Source organism: Stegodyphus dumicola, chromosome 6, assembly GCF_044657685.1.
Source record: "Stegodyphus dumicola isolate Sdum_Otavi_A_Nest chromosome 6, ASM4465768v1".
NCBI classification, from domain to species: domain Eukaryota; kingdom Metazoa; phylum Arthropoda; class Arachnida; order Araneae; family Eresidae; genus Stegodyphus; species Stegodyphus dumicola.
The window spans coordinates 35,453,661-35,473,755 of NC_140773.1; the positions used below are offsets into that span (position 1 = coordinate 35,453,661).

The 20,095-nt window shown below is 32.1% G+C and overlaps 1 protein-coding gene across 1 annotated transcript in view; it reads left to right on the forward strand.

Annotated features, from left to right (window-relative positions):
- Positions 1 to 205: 205 nt before the first annotated feature.
- Positions 206 to 20,095, forward strand: part of LOC118182172 (protein turtle-like) — a 553,469-nt gene continuing 533,579 nt past the window's right edge. Inside the window, exon 1 of the mRNA XM_085818215.1 lies at positions 206 to 540. Within this exon, the coding sequence (XP_085674341.1) occupies positions 471 to 540 (70 nt within the window). The 5' untranslated portion in view covers positions 206 to 470. The remainder of the gene's footprint in view (positions 541 to 20,095) is intronic.

Consider the following 20,095-nt stretch of genomic DNA (forward strand, 5'->3'; position numbering starts at 1 on the left):
GTTTAATCTTCTTTATCCAAGATTTCAGGAAATTATTTTTTTTTTCGCTTCATGTATTTATTTTTTCTCTACTTTAACCCCAAAACTAAGTACTGCTCGCAGACATTGAATTTTTGTTTCGCCTCTCTCTCAAACAGTAGACTCGTCCTATCTCGTGCGTCGTCGACCAGTTTTCCACTTCCAGTGCTTTTCCATGCCAGAGCGCTCGAATGCGTGGTATTTCGGAATCTCTCTTCTTCGTTCGAAGTTGCATGCTTTGTGACATTTCAGATCAGTCATGAGCCGTGCCGTTTGAGGAATTTCCGAACTATTGTTTTCAACTTTTCCGAACTTTTTTTAATGTGTGTTGGCCTGCAAGTTAATGAAAATTACTTTGTCGATAAAAGTACCGGAAGAAGAATGAATGCACTGTAGACAGTTTAGTTTCGGGAGAATTTTTAAACTATAACAGAAAGTTTATTTTAACAAGCATGCTGCCTTGGTTTGGATTAATTTTGCTGAATTGTTTGCATAGAATTAAAGGTTTGGACTCTGGAATGGGTAAGTATTATTTTTAAAAGCTGTCATTTTTATTTCAAAATTCTAGTTTTGATTCTCTTATCGAACAAAAAACAGTTTTTTCGTTACTTCACTGCAATTAAGAACTTACGAAAAAATAAAGGTGTGATAAAATTGTAAAGATCAATTTAAAAATAAAATTCATTTTCTTGTGATGGTCTGTAGGTATATATTACTATGACAGTCAAATATTATAAATATACGATAAAATTGTGAAAAACAGAAATTATATAGTAAAATGCATAGATGGTATTATACACATACTGCTCAAGCAAACCAAACAAAATGACAAAGCGATATTATGACAGTTTGCGTGTTTATTTTGTGTTATACCTCATGATTCGTTAAAAGTTTACGTTTTAGGGAAAGTGCATGTTTGTAAGTTTCAAGACTGGTTAACATAGGTAGTTCAAAATATGGTTGCTAAATGTTTATGGGTGCATGGCATTATCCTGATATCCACACCAATATTTATTAAAAACATAATAATATTCAGTGGTACATTACAGAAGATAATAAATAATAATCATTGTTTTTAACCGTTACTGCAATGAAAGGTATGCAATGATTCTGTTTAAATTCTTGAGAGTTGTAAAATGTTATAATCATGTCTGAAACACCGAAATTTTCTTTTACAGTGTTACGTAATATATGAAGAAATATATTTAATCAAGACATACGCAAGATGTGTAGATATGCACATATGCTAAGCAATTAAATACACTTGTAATATAAAATACAACATACTAAACATAGTATATTTTAAAAACGTTTAATTTAGTGATTTTACTGTATGCAAATAAAAATGTTAAATTGTGCAGATATATGAGAGTAGTAAGAAAAAAAACCCTTTATATCGTATTTTATTTTGCTATTTATAGAATTTTCCCTGTCTTTCTATCTCTCATTTATCTGCATAATTTGATTATTTTAATTATTTCCCTGTAAAGAGGAAAATTTTCTAAATTAAAAAATTTTGAAATCTGCTTTGTTTAGGCACTTTACTTTCATTTTTTATATCTTTTTACTTTTTGCCTCAGTTTATGCGCGTTAAAAGTTTCAAAGATTAATTTTACACTTGTTTTTTTTTTCGAATACTTATGTACATTACATACATATTCATGTTATTATTTAACTGCTTAAGCATAGTTAAAATCAACTAAATTTGAGAGCACAGAAAAATTATGACTTTATTGGAATTAATAATGGAAAACACTCAGAACGCCGCAGGAGAGCAAAATAGTCCAGTAACGTTTTTAATTACGCTCAATTCAGAAACATAATACTTTGATTGTATTGCACAATTATTTCCAGAAATATTTTCAAGATAAAATTTACTTTTCATTACTAAGGCGCAAAGAGATAATTATTACCATATAGGTTCTATTTCACATATACAAAGCAGTTTTCTGCCTATTAACAAAAATCTATTTAAAATCTTATTAATTCAATCAGTTTATAAATTCTGTTTAAAATCTTATTAATTCAATCAGTTTATAAATTCTGTTTAAAATCTTATTAATTCAATCAGTTTATAAATTCTGTTTAAAATCTTATTAATTCAATCAGTTTATAAACTCCATTCAAAAGTATCAGATATTAAAAAGACAAAAACTAAAGTTTCACGTTCAACATCAAGTAAAAGAGCACTTTCGAAAATATTTGCGGCTTTTATTGCTATGGTAACACTGTAAAATTTATTCCCACAACTGTGTTCTGATAACATTCTTGAATAAGAAACTATCGGTGTTGATTCTCTATCACATTACATAATTACTAATTTTTTATGCAGAAGCCATATCGCGATAGCACGTCTTTCAAAAGCTGGAATTAGAGTGTTAAATTCTTAGCTGCACTTTCATTTAATATTATGCCTTATTTGAATTTTCACGCTAGATAAAATTTTAATAATTTGGCTTTAGAATATTCAAAGCTGAAAACTAGCATTCTGTATTTTACGTACGTAAAGTATTTTAGATACTATTTAACGTGTCTGTGTTTTATGTACGTATGTGGTTTTAATTTTCTGATCTCGACCGCTTTTCGAATGGAAACTTAGTATATTGCCTCTCCTTACTATAATTAATGCAGTATCATCGCAAATTATTTACACTTGATATCTATCGTCGAGTAACAATATTGCTCTATATTATCCGTTGTAAATTGTTCTGTTTGAAGTTTTCTTTACTTCCATTTTATTTTATTAGTCCAACGGGGCAATTTGTCAAGAAGGATTATTAATTTCGTTTTGGCATTTTGCGTTGGGTTGCCACCAACTATTAGAGCCCTGTATTATATTTAATGAAATTAAATAATGAAGAATATGCATAAATATACGCATGTTTCTTGCATTGTAGTGAAACAACAGTGCCTAGAGCCATCAAATTTTGAATATTGAACGTTTCCACTAGAATATGGGCCCATGGAACCCCAAATTTGGAATTTGAAATTTGTTTTTTTATCGATTTCATATTTTGTAACCTTAAACGAATTTTCCATTAACAGACTCAACGATTTCAAAGCGAGCATTGGAAACACTGTACGCAAAAAGACATTTGTATCTCCAGAGCGCGAGACTGTGTATCGGAAATTCTGAAGCTATGCTCATTTTAAAACCATTTTGCGATATTTCTGTTGAACTGAATTTTATGGCTTAAGTTCGAAAAGAACATTATATTTAATAAATAAAGGTTACATACAAAACGTTAAAAAAAGCCCCTTAGGGTATAATGTAAAATCTGAAAGCTAATTTTGTTTAAAATATGTCTGATCGAGCATTACTTTCGCATGCAGTTTGATTTCGAAGCCCCTGCTTTAAGGAATTGTATATATAATAAATATTTGCGCGTATAAACGCGTCTGGGTATTCATCTGTATTTATGCAGTTCTTGTTTTTTATATTGTTTTTCATGAACTATAAAAAACTGCCTGTAGCATTAAAAGTATATAATATTACTTTGATTTATAATTTTAAGATAAGCAAATTTAGTACACGATAAAAAGATATTATTTTTCGTATTGTTTTAATTTCTCTTGGAATGACTTAAAATGCTTAACTAGATCTTTGCTTAGATTCATCTGACGAGTTCTCATCGTGGTGAGGATGTTTAAAATTGTGCACGTAAATTATCGCTTGATTGCGTATATATTTGTAGGTGAAAAATCAGGCATATTTAATAGGCTGTCAGTCGCAATGTTCCTCAGTGAAAAGAACGGGTGACAAAAATTTAATTAGTTAACAGGCTGTCAGATTACAAAAAATTTTGCTCACTTGACACTTTTTTGTAAAAATTTATATAGAATTTTTATTCTTATGCATGCCCCGTATTTGTTAAATATCAGCAATATACATGTATTTATGAGCTGAATTAGCTAAAGAATAACGCTTGTGTGAATAACGTGAACAAGTAATGTGGAAGTCAGCTGCGTAAATAAGTTTTCAATGCTAGTTTCAAAACAATACCTCTCACTTTAGTTATGTACTAATATAGAAGCACAGACTTCAAATTCTAACTCGCAGAAATGTTAAAATTAGACAATTTTTGTGTAACATAATTAAATTTTTATACGATCCCTAAATGATTTTCACCGACTATTTTTGAGGAAAGTTATCGTAAAATTTCCCGATTTCACAATATTTTCTGTGTTATCATAGAGCTTATTATTTTATAATACATCTTGGGTAATATAAAGTGAGAGTTTAGTCATCACATTTTCGCTCTAAATGTCAAATAAAAAATTAAGTTTCCTAATTTTTTACTAAAATCCGTTACTTGATAAAAATTATACAGGCCAAAATTACTTGCTTATTATTTCAGTTCTTAGCTAGAAACCATAATTCTACGACTAAATGTTAAAGTGTATTCTGCTTGGTAGAAATATGTTTTGTTAAAGCTGAAATATTGTGGTTGCAATTTTTATGTTCAAAATAATAGTCACATAAGCCAGGCATGTGGGTTCGGATTCGAAATAATGATAGCACATCTCTTCATCATTCATATCATAATTTAAGAGACAGCAAAGTTATGTAAGGCTACGTTCAGATGGCGGTGTAGTCATAAGGGCATAAATTACAGGAGTTCCATTCACACCTGCGAGAACGGTGTGTAAGCCGTGGCCAATGAGACAAGCTAAATTTGCGCATGCGTGGATGTGTCTACGACTTCCCCGCGCTGTTCTTCTGCTCGACTGATTTCCCGCGAGCGCTCTGCTTGTTTTGTAACAACGAAATCTTCTGCAGATTCGTTTTAGCTTCGCTCTGATTGGTCGACGCTTATTCTAAACTCCGCGTAAAGTTGAAAACTTTGAACCCTATGCCACGATCCCTAAACCAGATTTTGTGACGTAGCACAGACCGGTTGCCTTGGCAACGGAGTTCGGATTTAACCACTTATGCCCTTTACGCTTCCCGTCTGAACGCAGCTTAAGTGTCATATTCAGAGACGAGAAAGTGGGTGAAGAGTCGCCCAGACAGTATAGTGGTTTCAAAAGTTTCATTCAAAGTAGTTCTGTGCTTCCACGCCGCTCATTGGTACGCAGTACAGAGAAGGAAGGCGAACCTCCCTCTCCGAGTACAGTATAGTGATTAAGGGAGCCTACTGCGGTACGAAAGAGCTTGGGTTCGAGTTCTGGAGAAGGCATGTTAAACTGTCCGACCCTTTATAGGAAGCAACGGCGGTCGTCTATTAGGTGCCTCTACATTAAAATGGCCACCACTTCTGGTCTTAGGAGTGGCCAGTGCTAAAAAGACAAATTCCTGCCATTGGATTAAAAAAAGGAAGGAGTGAAGATAGGTAAGATCCTGCTAATATTTGAATTCTTCCCAGTGGATATACGACGAGCTGTGGTCGCCTATTAGGTGCCTCAACAATAAAATGGCCACCACTTCTGGTCTAAGGAGTGGCCAGTGCTGAATAGGTAAATGCCTGCCATTGTATTAAAAAGGGAGTATAGATTGAAGATTCATCGGTAAGATCTTGCTAACATCTGAATTATTTCCAGTGGATATACGACCAAGCTAATATCAATGTTTATTATTTCGGAATTGATACTATTGGAGGAATCCATGTTGCTGCGTTTTTACTCTTTTGTAGTTGTGAGCATATAGTTCTCGACACCAAATAGTTAGTTATATTATATTAGCGGAATAACAAAGACATACCCTTTTTAATTAGAAGTTAATAACTTCTCTGTTAGGTATTCTGAATGAAAAAGAAGGCTGTGAATTAAATACGAGATACAGAATTTTAAAATATCAAAAAAATATATATTTTTTAATAAGGAAGCGAAGAGATAATATCACTTACAAACAAGTGAAACAGGTTGTGCTTTATAAAAATACTCGTTGAATAGGTAGAAACAGATTATGAGGAAATCAAGAAGAAATTACAAGAATAAAGGGCAATATGTGTAATAAACATGGCATGACTGCAGCATTAAAAAATCTGATGTGAACATCTGATGACTTCCTCATACGGCCTATTAAATTATGAGTATAATTTGCTGCACTTTATTTCAACGTACTTCCTGGCATTATTATAATCTATTTAACCGATTTCTCAAAGAATTTGGATATAAAAGCAAAAATTGCAAATTTTGAAATTAAATTAATCCTGGTCAATTTTTACTGTATGGCAAGCGAACTTCTTCTATCGTTATTTTTCCATAACGTATATAAAACTTTCCAAAATATAAGCATAGGAAACCGCATTAAAAGTTAAATTTCGTTATTTATAGATTTGTTTTAATTTTACATTGCCCAAACATGAATACTTTCATCATTAAAACACTTTTGTAATTGGTCAAATATGACTGCGACAAACGGTTGCAAAAGTAAAGGCAGGGAAATGATTTTCAAGGTAAAGATGCAGTTATGCACATATGCGTTTGGATCCGCAGATAGCAGTAAAAAAGGGAGGTGAGCAGCTAGATGTTATAGAAGCTCCGCATGCAAAATCTGAACTTTCTAGGGCTAATCATTGAGTTATGCGAGATGCATACATACAGACGTCATGAAAAAAATTCCTTTTGAATCCATTTTAAATCCATTTTACAAACCGTTCTGAGAAGGTACTCCTTCTTTTTGTCCGTACACACAAATGTCACGCTCAAAAAATTGTCTAAATATATTCGAGAACTGTCAAAATGGATATTTCTGTTGAAATATGTTACCCGAAATTTTTCTTATTTACAATATTTCCTTTTATTTCTTACAAGGAATTAAAAATATCTCCCGAAACGATCGCAAGCAAAATTTAAAGTTTGAAAGACTAGATCAGTGAAAGCTAGTGGCAAAGCATATGTAGAACATTCGATATACTATTTTGATGAATATGTGATAAAGATGTCCCCGCACAAATACGTCTAATAGAAAATGGTTCAGAGTTACGCTACACACAAGGAAAACCGTGAATATTTTCTGATACAGGGAAAAACAACCGTACAAACTACCATTATTCTGTGGTCTTAACTGCCCAAGCACGAACGATCAGTTATGGAAAGCCCATCTGATTTATTCGATTAAGCAAAGCACATTAGTGTTATGTTCCTAAGGGGATGGATGCTTTCCTAGAAGACATTTTAAGCGAAATTGGTTCATATTGATGTTATACACTGGGAAACAACGAAAACACCCATGCAGCCAGTTCATTCTCTTGGATGTGAATTCAAGTAACTGTAGTGTTCAGCGATTTTATCCGCAAACCTGGTGAGTGGGTCTATGGAAAGATGAAATGAATAGTGGAAAATTTGTCCGCTTACTTTAAATGCAGTATGATACAAATTAATAATACACAGACAGTTCCTCAAATGAAGAGTTGAAGTCATCCTTAAAATTACAGAAAAATGATTAAAAATTAAATTTCACTGTTAACCATACCAAAATGCTATTCTTTTTCCTATTATCTATCAAATAAAATAACAAATTAAACACGTTAAAAGTGCCAAATCGGACAAGAAAATTTGTCCAGTGAATAACTGCAAATGCATTAAGTGTTTGTTAGGACACTATGGAATTTCAGCACTCCGACACATTTATTTCTAATCACGTTCCCTAGATTAAGATACATTCTTTCTGAGATACTTATGTATTTTCTTGAGATACCTTTGATGACCAAAACGTTAACTCAGTTTATTGTTCTAGTGTTTTCTTGGTGACAGAGGATAAATTTGTTTTTGCTGAGGTGTCGAAAATCCGGTTACACTGCCGGATTTGAAACAAGAATTTTTGTCTTTTCGTTTTCTTTATAGGACGTTCAGTTCTTTTGTTTGTGATTCAACTTTTAATATGTCCTTCCGAATGGGATACGAATAACATGGATATTTGATACGTTTAATAAGTGGAACAAAAATTATTTCGATTAAGAAATACAGTTTATGTTTCCAGAAAGTTGCTCAGAGAGTAATATTTGTTTTAAAAAGATTGAATTTGAAGCATCGATTTTTAAAATTCTACAAAATTCTTTACTCTAAGCTTTCAAGCTCTATCGGTTGAAAATGGAATTATTCTCATTATAGCTTTAACGATTGTCTACACTGAGGTTACATGGTTGTAGTAAAATATGTCCATAACTGCAAGACAACTGTAAAATGAGATCTGTAGATTTCAAAACTCACTTTTACGAACAGAATACTTCCTACGCAATATCTTTTTGCATAAAAACGTTTGATACATCATTTAGTAGTTTTGAAAGACGATTACCAAAAGAATGGATGTTTGCTATTTCAAATATTTTATCTGCATATTTTCTAATTGATGAAATAAATTTGTTTAGATTTAGAAGAGATTAGATTTGTGTTGCAACCTTTCAAACTGCTCATCAGCAATAAAATATTCTGTAGCGAAAATTCATTATCCAGAGTTTCCCAATTTGGTAGAGGTAGCATGTAATAGTTTCTGAAAGGAATTTCTTGTGCATACATGGGAAACATTTATCCAGAGAGTTTAGTTCACCAAATTCTAAATTTATAAAAAAGCAAAATGCATATGGTAATCTTACGCAATTTATACGTATCCAACAGCAAGAAACTCTTTTATTTGAACAGCATACTATATGCATCTGAAACTGGAAATACAAATTTCTTTCTTCCTGACCAGGTATTTGGTTTCAAAGAGATTAATTTAGAAAGCAAATATTCTGCTACTTCTTTTGGAAACATGCTTTTCTACACTTTCTGGAAATCAGTTTTCCTTTTATGTACCATTTTATTTCTATCAACATTATACAGCTTTACTGTGATCTCACTAATGTCGTATAATAAAGTCAAAAACAAGCGCAATTTGGAAAATTATCAAGTAAATAAGATGCATAACTTCGATTAAATAACACTTTACAATCAAAAAATAAAGTTTTCAACATTTCAAACATCCAACTACAGTATTATTTGTAGTACGCTTTGATGAGTATTTGATAAACACAGTACCATTTGTAGTATTTTTGCAGTTCGTATATGCATTTGTATTTCTTTACTTTTATTTTGGCTTTATGGGTACTCTGCATCGTTATGTATTTGTATTCTGTGTAATTTTCATCGTTATGTATTTGTTTTTTATTTATGTATTTACTAAAAGTGTCCTGTATTTTTTATAATGTAATACTTTATAAAGTCCTTATTTTATGTGCACTGGTTTCACTCCTGTGTGATTAATTCGTTTATTAGAAGAGCTTTTAATTTTCAGAAAACAGAGGTAGAGCCCTAAAGATAGCTTAAGACCTATTGCTCTCTTTGAGCTGTGGCGAAACCTCTTATCACTAGGTAAATGATTTTGGGCAGATGGCGATTTTCGGCCAGATTGGTGACATTTTAATGTTTTTTGAAAGTATATTTTTAAAAACTCAAAAGCAATCTTTTTGGAAAACTCTTCCATTGCTGTTTTCCCGTGTTATACTGTAATAGGAGACAGTAAAGAATCCCAATTTGTAGCTAATCCAAACAGATAATAGAATAACATGTTATTGTGTTTATTACATGAATCTTTATTCCGTAAGAAAATTTGGTATTAATATATGTCTACGTTAAAGGAAATTTCATCATTTTCTCTCTAACCCATCAACTAATTTAAATCTTTATTATATATAATTATTTTAAATTATTTTCTTCTTCGAATGTGAAAATTATTGTAGCTCGAGGCTGATAAAACTATAAGCAAAATTTACATATATTCGATTTCTAAACCCTTGTTATCAAGAACAAATTATCCACGGTCAGTGGTGGAGTCGTCAACCGCACAACGCACTTCAGGTTGGATATTCAGTATTCTTTTCGTAATGTTCTCAGCCATCTGTTTGGTTCAAGTATTTCTACGATAGACGATGGGCTCTAAACTACTCACGTCTAACATACTAAAGTGATGTCTGGCATCCAGATGACATACTATTAAGCCATTACTACACACAGAAATAAAATAACAACAAATTACTAGAAAACTTGTAACTGTAGAACTGTACCTATTTCCCGAAAAATATCAGGGGTCCTGGTGGATACCCGTCTCTCCTCAGATCCACGTCGTACTCTGTTTTCGTATTTATGGAACAGCAATAGGCTACAGAGCATGATATCGGACTCATACAGCTAATTCTTCGTTGAGCTGCAAACTAAGTTGAAATGGTTCCGATTGTTCATGATAAGAAACATTCATCCTCAACGTGCTTGTTGAGAAATTTCTAAGCAAAAGTCTGAAGTTAATTGCGTTGAGGTTCATCAGCGTCCTTCGGTTTAATTTCAATTAAAAAATATCTAATTAAAATAATATTTTTTAATTATATTAAATAATTAAAAAAATTATATCGTACGCTTTCTCTGCTGCCTAATACTACTGATCTATGTGTTCTCTTCTGTGAACTACATTATGTATGTCATTAGTGGCTAAGGCCTTCAAATGTAGTTGTATTTCGGTTTAATTTTGATGTACGTGGTCTTTTAAATTTACTTTCTATTCGAGCTATAATGGTACAAACCTTTCCGAATTAGAGCTCCTTTATCAAAACTATGCGCTGTTGGCATGACTCTCAGTTCCGCCCTTGGAAGCCAAAGCAAACTTAAAGTATCCTTTCGCATTCATGTCGCATGAGTTGATTTCAAGTGACTCTCGATCTATAAGTAACCGTTGACCCATAGCCTTGAAAGATACCACAGTAATTTTTAAGTTGTGAATAAATTACTGTAAAATTAATTATTGTAATTATAACGTGAAGCTATAAATCACGTATCAATTATCAACAAGCTATAAATCACTATCAAACATTTGCTTTCGGAATTTTACTTAATTTGAAAGCATGAAACTATGATTCGAATAACGAACGATGTTGAATAAGAGATGACTGTGACATAAACCATCCAAGTCCATTGTGCGGTACCGCACAGTGGTAGTACTGGTGGTAGTACTGGTACTAGTGGTAGTAAGTGTATACTGGTACTTACAAAGAAATTTTAATTTAAGAAATTCCATTTCAAATTTATTAACATCAAATTGGCTATAAGTTTAGAATTACTGTCTATATTTCACGAGAACATGGTTTCGTGTTCTCCAGGCTGTTCTGCATTTTTGTAAATCAAAATTTACATTTATACATACTTTAATTGTTCGAATAATTTAGGAATTAATAAGCAATGAAAATGAAAGCAATGGAGGTGATCACTAAGCATTAGAGAAATTTCCCATAATAATAATCAATTGTAAAGATTATTGTATTGTAATATATACCAAAAGAAATGTAACATGGTGCTTTCCATTGAAATTTAATATACTATTTCAGTTACCACTGAATCATATTATAACCTCAAAAATAAGTATATAAATTTATATAACGGTGTTGTTACTGATAATTTTCATTCGATAGAGCAATTAATAATATTACGTCAAGCAGCCAAATGATATATAAGAAAGAATCATCATTTGATATCACGGTAGAAATAATGATTCTTTGCTGTTAATTACTCAGGTGAAAATTTAGACAATAATATGATCATCAATTTTACAAGCGAGAACATATTTAATGAGCTTCTGAGAAAAGAATTTTTTATATATATTCTTTAATTTTTTTGTGGCACCTCAAACCATTAACTGCTGGTGCAGTTCTTAATCAAATGAACATGGTTTTCTACAGCGTGCTACCTTATTTTCATTTATTTTAAACTTTTCATAAGAAGATTAGTTCTGAAAAATATATTTAGTATACCTTACGAATAAAATATTGCCAGCAGCCGTGATTTTCCGTAAATTCTTGTTAAAGGAGATATGGTCAATAGTATTTAATTCATCATCAGCAAAGAATGAAACGCTGCTAATGAAATTTATGTGATTTGTGAATCACAATTCAGCCATTTCCTTCAAAGAATCATACGTGCATAACCCATTAACCGCCAAAACTACAAGAAATGTTTCTTTTCTCATGAAAATAATAACAAATGTTAAATTAAGCATTTATAAAGTAAATTTACATTGAAAATTAAAAAAAAAGCTCTTACCTGTGGAAAAAGCGAGTGTTGCGTTCGCGCAACGTCAGCGGAATAAGACTACGGATGTTTAGTGAGTAGGATTGAACTCGTGTGATGTTTCTTTTGAGTGGAACGCAAGATTACATTTCAGCTGTATAAAGCTTTATAAATCTACAATTCACTTTACTTGTAATTAATTGAATATTAAAATATACATTGTATTTCTTTTACAAATACAAATTATTTCATTTGAAAGATTCAAACATGAAAAGTTTGATTACAATCGTGATGTAAAGCTACGTTACATATTTTGCATCTATAAACAGTCTGGCTATGGTACTCTTTACAACACTTTTGATATCAACGGACTTTACGATAAAATGTCTACCATCTCCATGCAATGGTTTTTTGAATGCTGAATTTACTAGGTCTTTCTGTTGATGATCTATTTCTGGCCAATTCTACGCTCTCAATAGGAGTTTGCAAAAGGAATAATGCATTCTCGCGTCTGAAATCTAAAAAAGACGTTATATTTCCAGTAGTAAAAAGTGGTGATATTTAGTAAGTTTAGATACGGTCTCACCAATATAATTTATCAATACTGTCAATTTGACTATTGTCAAATGCAATTTATGCTTCATATTCCTGTATTGCAAACGTGATATCAATTCTCGAACAACAGGAACAGAAATGTCCTTATCAAAAGACCAATACATTTTCTCATGAGGTAAAGAATGATATCCCGTGAGCAATAATATTCCAATAAATCTTCTGATACAGGCTCAGATGCAATAAATTCTGGACTTTTTTTTTCTGAGCATATATATTTGTCTGTTCAACGAAAAAAGAGTAAATGTCTAAACCAAAAAGAAAATCGAAAATCTGTGCACTAGTATTACCTTGTGTTTTCTCTTTTATAATTTCTCTTCTATCTCTTTCGTCATGTTCTTCCTGAGACATAACTAACAGTTCCTTTTTTATCCATTTCAAGATTTCAGTCTTCTGCTTTTTAATCTTTTTAGTATGACTATAACTGCTTTCAGAAGGCTGAAACTTACTTCTTACGTGAATTTCAACTTCCCCAGCAGTATAATTTGGTAAAATACCATTATCATTATTTAAAACATTGTCATTTATCTTTTCTTCGTCACTAGCCTCTGCAATATCAGTTTCATTCTGGTCTTTATTAACATTATCATCATCTGTTTCTTCATCAAAAAAATCTTCTTCTAATGTAAGATACCTTGTTCTAGGCATTTTTAAACAACCAGAACATCGAAAGGAATGACTGAAAAAGGAGATTGGCTATCCGTTTCCTGCTGACGTTGCGTCAACGCAACACCTGTTTCCCTTCCTTCCCAACACAAATATAAACATCTGACTGATGTGATGTTCTGATAAACGGTGACCTTGACTACAAATTTATCACTCATAAAGACGAAGATTCTTTCCTTAAATATTTTCAGCAAAAATACCCGGTCGAAAGTTTTGCTTAAATTTTGCTTAAAGTATGAGATTAATTATTATAAACAAAATGATTGTTGAAGGCAAATATTTTTTACAGAAATAATCTTCATAATATTCCCTACACAAAATCATCTGCTGGTATAAAATATCTTAGGTAGTTATATTTATATAAGCATTTATTTTGACCGTTGCGTCAACGCAACACCAGCGACTAATGGGTTAATATAAGGTGACCAGATTATAACATTGGCAAAGCGGGACACCATTGACCGGGTGGGGGAGATTCTTGATTAAAAGTTTGGTCTATATGGAGAAACACAAATTTTCATAGAACGCAAAAATAGTATTGTAATGTATATTTTTAAAATTTCAACATAAGTACAATTTACAAATATAATATATTAAAAAATTACGTATAGTATTATTTTATTATTTGGCATATTTCTCGTTTGAGGGAATTCTTTAGTAGATTGCTGTCGTTTTTTGTTGAATAAATTTTGGACAACTTGTCATGTACAAGATGAAAGAATGATTGTGATTATTAGCGTAAAAAGACATAAGTCCTTCTGCTAAAGCTAATTTCTTTTCTTCGTCTCCATAAATTGTTTTCCGAAAGAATTCTCGCATTTTGGAGGAAGAAGCCAATAGTATTTAAATATCTTTTATGTTTCTGTGTCCCCGAATGCTTTGAAATATCATTCTTCCACCCGGGCGAAATAGAAAATTCACCATTGCATTTCTCACATTTTACCATGTGATCGCTTTTTTTTTTTTTTTTTTTTTTTTAACAACAGGAAATTTACTTCTTAGGTCATCTTTGAATTCGCACCTTCTGTTCTTACTCATGATGTAAAAAATCTAAAGAAGTATTTTATTATAAATTTATAAATTATATTATAATATTTTATCTATATATATTGCTTAAAAACACAGTAAGTAGGTGCATAATTACATGAACATATTTATTGCTAGTTTAAAAATTAAATTAATTTGTTTATTATAAAGTAAATATATTTCAAAATAATTATTTTAATCCTAAAATACTTTCTAAATTATAAATCATATAATACTTTCTAAATAATAACAGTATTAACTTTTATTATTTTTCCTCTGAATTTGCCGTAACGAAGTCGTAAGCTTCATTTTCAAGACTGACGCTAGAGCTTTTGCCGCCACTATAAAATATAAATAATAAGAGTACCGTCTGCTAAATTCAAGAAAATTTATGTTTTTATAAAATAAATAAATTACGTACCTAAATTATCTGTATAGCTGATTTGTTGGCATCGCTTGTTTAACTAGCAATAGCACGCAGTACGATGTGTATCGTCTGAGAGACAGTTACAAAATGTTTTCGCCAATGCCAATGCCAAAAAATGCCATTAAGTCCAAACAACGGTGGGCGAATTCTAACAACTGATCAACAATGCGAACTTTGATAAGCAGTTCTCGATAATCAGTTGTCGTCAATTATTTGTTATTATTAAAATTTATATTATAAAATTAACAAAAATAATATAAGACACATATCCTGACGAAATAGCCACATGGCCACCGAAAACCTTATTCTCCCGCCATTCCCTCGCTGATCGTGCATTCTTTCCAAAATCGGGACTATTTTAAAACGTCGCGGGACAAATTGTTAAAAATCGGGACTGTCCTGCCAAAAGCGGGACGTCTGGTCACTTTAGCTTAATAGTAGACGCTGTCTAATTTAACTGGATAAGAAACTTATAGCCGAAATATAAATAGATTTTTTTTGACACTTGCTGGCTTGGGATACATTATTATGATTTGCATACAAAACTTCACTGTATTACTAATTATCAGATATTTATTTTGAAGTAAACCTCGAAATTTTTTTAAATCACACGAATATTTGTATCTGAGTACCAAGTCTACAGGAAGCGACATAGCAACTTTATAAATAAATTACAAATGTGATAATTTAGTAACTATATTCAGACCTATTCTGATTAATTTTTACAGTGTGTTAATTTTATATTAAATATTACCCTAATTATTTAAATTTATCTGTCATTATACAAACGATTTGACATCAGATGATGAATTGGCCCATTCATTAGTTTCTAGAGAAATGAATAAGAATTTTCATTTTGAGGTAGATGATTGGTTATTGCAGGAAAGATCAGATCCCGGTTGGTTAAATGGAATAGAAGAAGACCAAAGCTTCCTAATTGTTTACAAATAGAGTTTTGGAGTAATATCATCCAAATTTACGTACTTGTCGAAATTTTAAAACCATTATTAGTTGATAGTTACAGAGTATAAACTTACTAACGTTATACATACATATGTGCAGTAGAAGATGTTAATGTTTTAATGAACCATTAAAAGCTTCAATGAATAAATAGATTTGTATTGTAATACGTTTCATATGTAAATGTTATGATAAAGCTTAAAATAATTTTATGACTGTGTACATTGCCATTGAATTTAATCGTAGACATTAGTACATTCAAAAGTAGTTTATCTTACTAAAACTCGATTGTCTATAATCTATAATATAAAAATTTTTAAACGATTACTGCTGGATAAATTTCAAAGGATAATATCAGATCCAGAATTCTGCTTTTGTCGCGGTATTGCGCGTAACGTTTTCTTATTTGTTAATCCAAACAAAAAACAGATTTTTACTTGACATTCGAGTTAATCTACAAGATCTAGTTAAGTGTGTAAGAATTTTAGGCTTGTTGAGATTAACTGTAAGTTACCTAAACTTGTTGCTTAATGTGATAAAAACTGCCTCTATGGACGGTATGATAAACGTAGGTTGCTTTCTAACCCCAAACTAATAAGATTAAGTTCAGTTACCACGTATGGTGAAATGAGACAAAACGAGTTACATCGGTTTGTCCCATTTTCTGCACAGTTGGACAGCGTCCTTGGGGATGAGAAAAATACTAGATGTATCAATGATTCAGCCTTCTCGACGATTTGCCTTCGAGCCGATTTCGGACGACGGAAAAATGGGATAGCACTCTTATACAGAGATAAAGAAGTATCATTTTGTGTAATATTCAGCCATATACGCATTTACAGGACTGTCTACTTTCCGTACACAAATGGAAACCTTCGAGAGGCATTTGAACAGATGCTGGAAAGCTCTCACGACTCATTAACTAACTATGGAATCAATCCTAAAAGTACTGGAATAGAAATGGGTAAAGAAATGCCAGTACAAGTTCATAGATACATCTTTAATCTCTGCTACTCATTTCAGTTGTCAAGAGAATTTCAAGGAATAGATTAAGCATTGTTAACTCAAATAGGATGTCTTCAAATCATGTTTTTTCTGAGGTACAACAGAAAGGTTAAAGAAGTTGACATAATAACTAACTAATGTTGTCTTAATTAAGTTGACATAAATGATATTAAAAACATGATTAATTTAAAAGATGATTTTCCGAAGAAAATGCACGATGAAAAGTATAGATATGGACTCTAAGAAATGGTGATCCGTTTTGTTAAAAAAATGAAAAAAAATTCTAATTTAACAGAGGAAAGCAAGCAGCAACAAATTTTCTCTTGTAAAAAATGTGTTTCGTTTAGTGGAGATGATGTTTGCTTAATAAAGACATATTTTATGTATCCATTTTGCCATTATTGCCAGTTACTAAAGACATACATGTTTGCACTGTACTGACATTTGCGTAATCTAATACTACTCGCACGTAGTGGTTAGTGATAGGATAGTGTAGTTGAGGTTTTCGAGTGCGAAATTCTGTTATTTTTTATTAATATTGTACAGTTATTCTAAAAACTCGTTTGTTGCTATGAACGATAATTCTCAACCGAAGGCAGCATAAATTTTAGCAGATATGTAGACCATGAGATCTGTAACCAAAGAGCAGCCTGAGTACTGCATTTGAATCTGATTAAACAAGCTTGGAAAGTATTAAAAATATAAATTGTGGATTTAAAAGATTTGGACAGATTTTCTATTCTATGCTTTAAAATGAGTCACAATTATTTTTCTATCTACCTTAAAGTTGACGACTAATACAAAAATTAAAAAAACCCATGATTTTTAAGCTATTTGGTTTCACTTACCTGTTTCTTCATACCCGATCATAGTACTTATATGAGGAAGAAGTTTTATCTATCAGAAGGATAGTGATTTTAATCATTTGAGAATTATTTATTATTCTTAGTTGATACGTATGTCTTAAGAACTTGAAAGAATCTTCTACAAATTGCAGTACTAGGTTTCAAATATGGTGTAATCTCTTTCCACAGAGACCCAAATGTCTTGAGCAGTATGGGTACCTTCATCATATTTAAAACCCTGAACTTTGAATTAGTTTCTCTTTATTTTCAATCACTTTTTTCTGATGCTTAGTGAAAAGATTTCTTATGTTGCATCATTGTATCAGATGCAGCTTCTATGGCAGTAAACTCCAAATTGTTTACTAGAGAGAATATTTCAATGATTATAGCAGTAGAATTAAATTTATGTTTCGTTCACGTTACAGTTAATCAAAATTTAAAATGAGCCTTCGGTCAAACGTAGTATTTATTTAAATTCAAAAAGTATAAACAAACAGAAAATATCAGAATATTATTTAGCAAATGGGTTAAACCCACTGATTAGATTCAACATATGGGAACTGCATTTCAATTCATATTACAATTAACCATGCAATTCCATTATTTTCAAACAATACGGAATGAGCAGACGATAACTGAAAGGACTTCACTCACATTTATAGTAAAGGGTATGCATGGCTAATGCTTTTGAAGCAGTCACTGCATTTAATTTAAATAATTGCCACTGGAATCTACAGAAACACAGAATATATTGCTCTCTAAATTGAAAAACTAACGAAATGCGGATTTGAATCAACTATTTCCAGTGTACAGTCATGAATAATTAAGGAAATATGTCTCCCATTTAGTTAATATGTTGCCATTTTAAAAGTGAAAAACGAATTTATGTCGCAATAATTGACAATCATCTCACAAAATTTATATTACTTTAATGTAAATATGTGAATTTTTTGTAAACCATTATTACCTTATATTTCTTTTATTGTAAATGTTGGAGGAGCCATATAGGATTTCTCTGTATCATTTAACATCGCAAGACCCACCAGCGGCCGAGCGGTAAAGTCGCTAAACACTGGTAGTTCGGTCCGAGTTTCGAAACCCGCGAACGGGCTGGCTGCATGGGTGTTTTCGTGGTTTTCCCCATGTGTAATGTGTATACGAGCCAGTTTCCCTTAGAAAGTCCTCCACGAAGGCATCCCTCCCCTTAGACAGATAGCGCTAGTGTGCTTTGTCATAATTAAATACACACACACTCACCTTTAACATCGCAAATATAAGATTATGACAACATAATTAGTTACTTACAGTATTTAGAAATATCTTTATATATATAAGCGGCTAAGTGTTTGTCGCCGATAGTTTATTGTTGCCACTCGGAAAAATGAGCGCGGAAATTAACGTTTACGCAGTTTTTATTTAATATCTCAACCGATTAAAGTCGTACAAAAATGAGAACGGTATCGATGGATTCGAGAGAAATTTTTGGAATCCGAGGATACGCGTCTTTGAATTTCAACTCGGCGCCGTTCCGTAAATATTCGAGAAAAAAGAATTTGGTACGTAGACAAATCCTTCTAATAGGGAAAACCCAAGAAAGAAAGTGTAAAATGTAGGGAAAACGTAAGGGAAAATTAGTTTTTAATTAATATCTCGGCTAATTAAAGTCCCAAGAAGACACGAATGGTCAAAATGACGTGCCACGGACCTCCGGAATTTAACGGTGTGTTTCGCTAAGCCCGGGCGCCAGCCGTTTCGGAGGAGATGATGTTACTTCACCCCATATATATATGCGGCTTAAGTGTCTGTTTGTCGCCAATAGTTTATTGGTTGCTTGCGTAACTGTACTAGCTAATGGGGGTGAAGTTGCCACTGCACAGGGTTGCCGTTTCAATTGAGACGTAGACAATTTCCTGTAAAACCTGCCTTTGCTATGACCATCCATAAGTCTTAGGGCTAAACGCTTAAGCGTGTTGGCAGTTTTTTACCCGAACCTGCATTTGGACACGATCAACTTTATGTTGCCTGTTAAAGTGTTCGTGAAAGAACGGACGTAAAATTAAAAATAATGGATGGTCCTCTGCAAGGCGAGCTTAAAAATGATGGAAAGATCTACACAAGAAATGTTGTGTACAAAGAGATCTTTCACATGTGAATTAACGTTTCATTATTTAAATCACCTTTATTGATTGAGCTAGCGGTGGGCTCTTAAGAAATGTACCGCCAGTACTTTCCTTCACTGTACCCTACTTTAAGCAATTAAGCAAGTAGAAGGGGGAAACCTCGTGGGGCAGTAAGCAAAGGGGCGTCTTCGCCGCCTGTCCTGGGTAATTCAGTTTAAATTAGCAGACAACTTTGCACAAATAATTTTAATTACAATTTATAATATATAGCAGTTATTTCGTATCACCGCCGGGCTTTCTAGTTTGATATATCCGAATTTACTAATAAGGCAAATATGCATATTATATCCTATCTTTCTCATTGTCTTTGCATCGTTATCTAATCTGGCTGAGTGTCAACCGAGATAATGCATCATTTTAAACTCAATCATTCTAAATTCAAT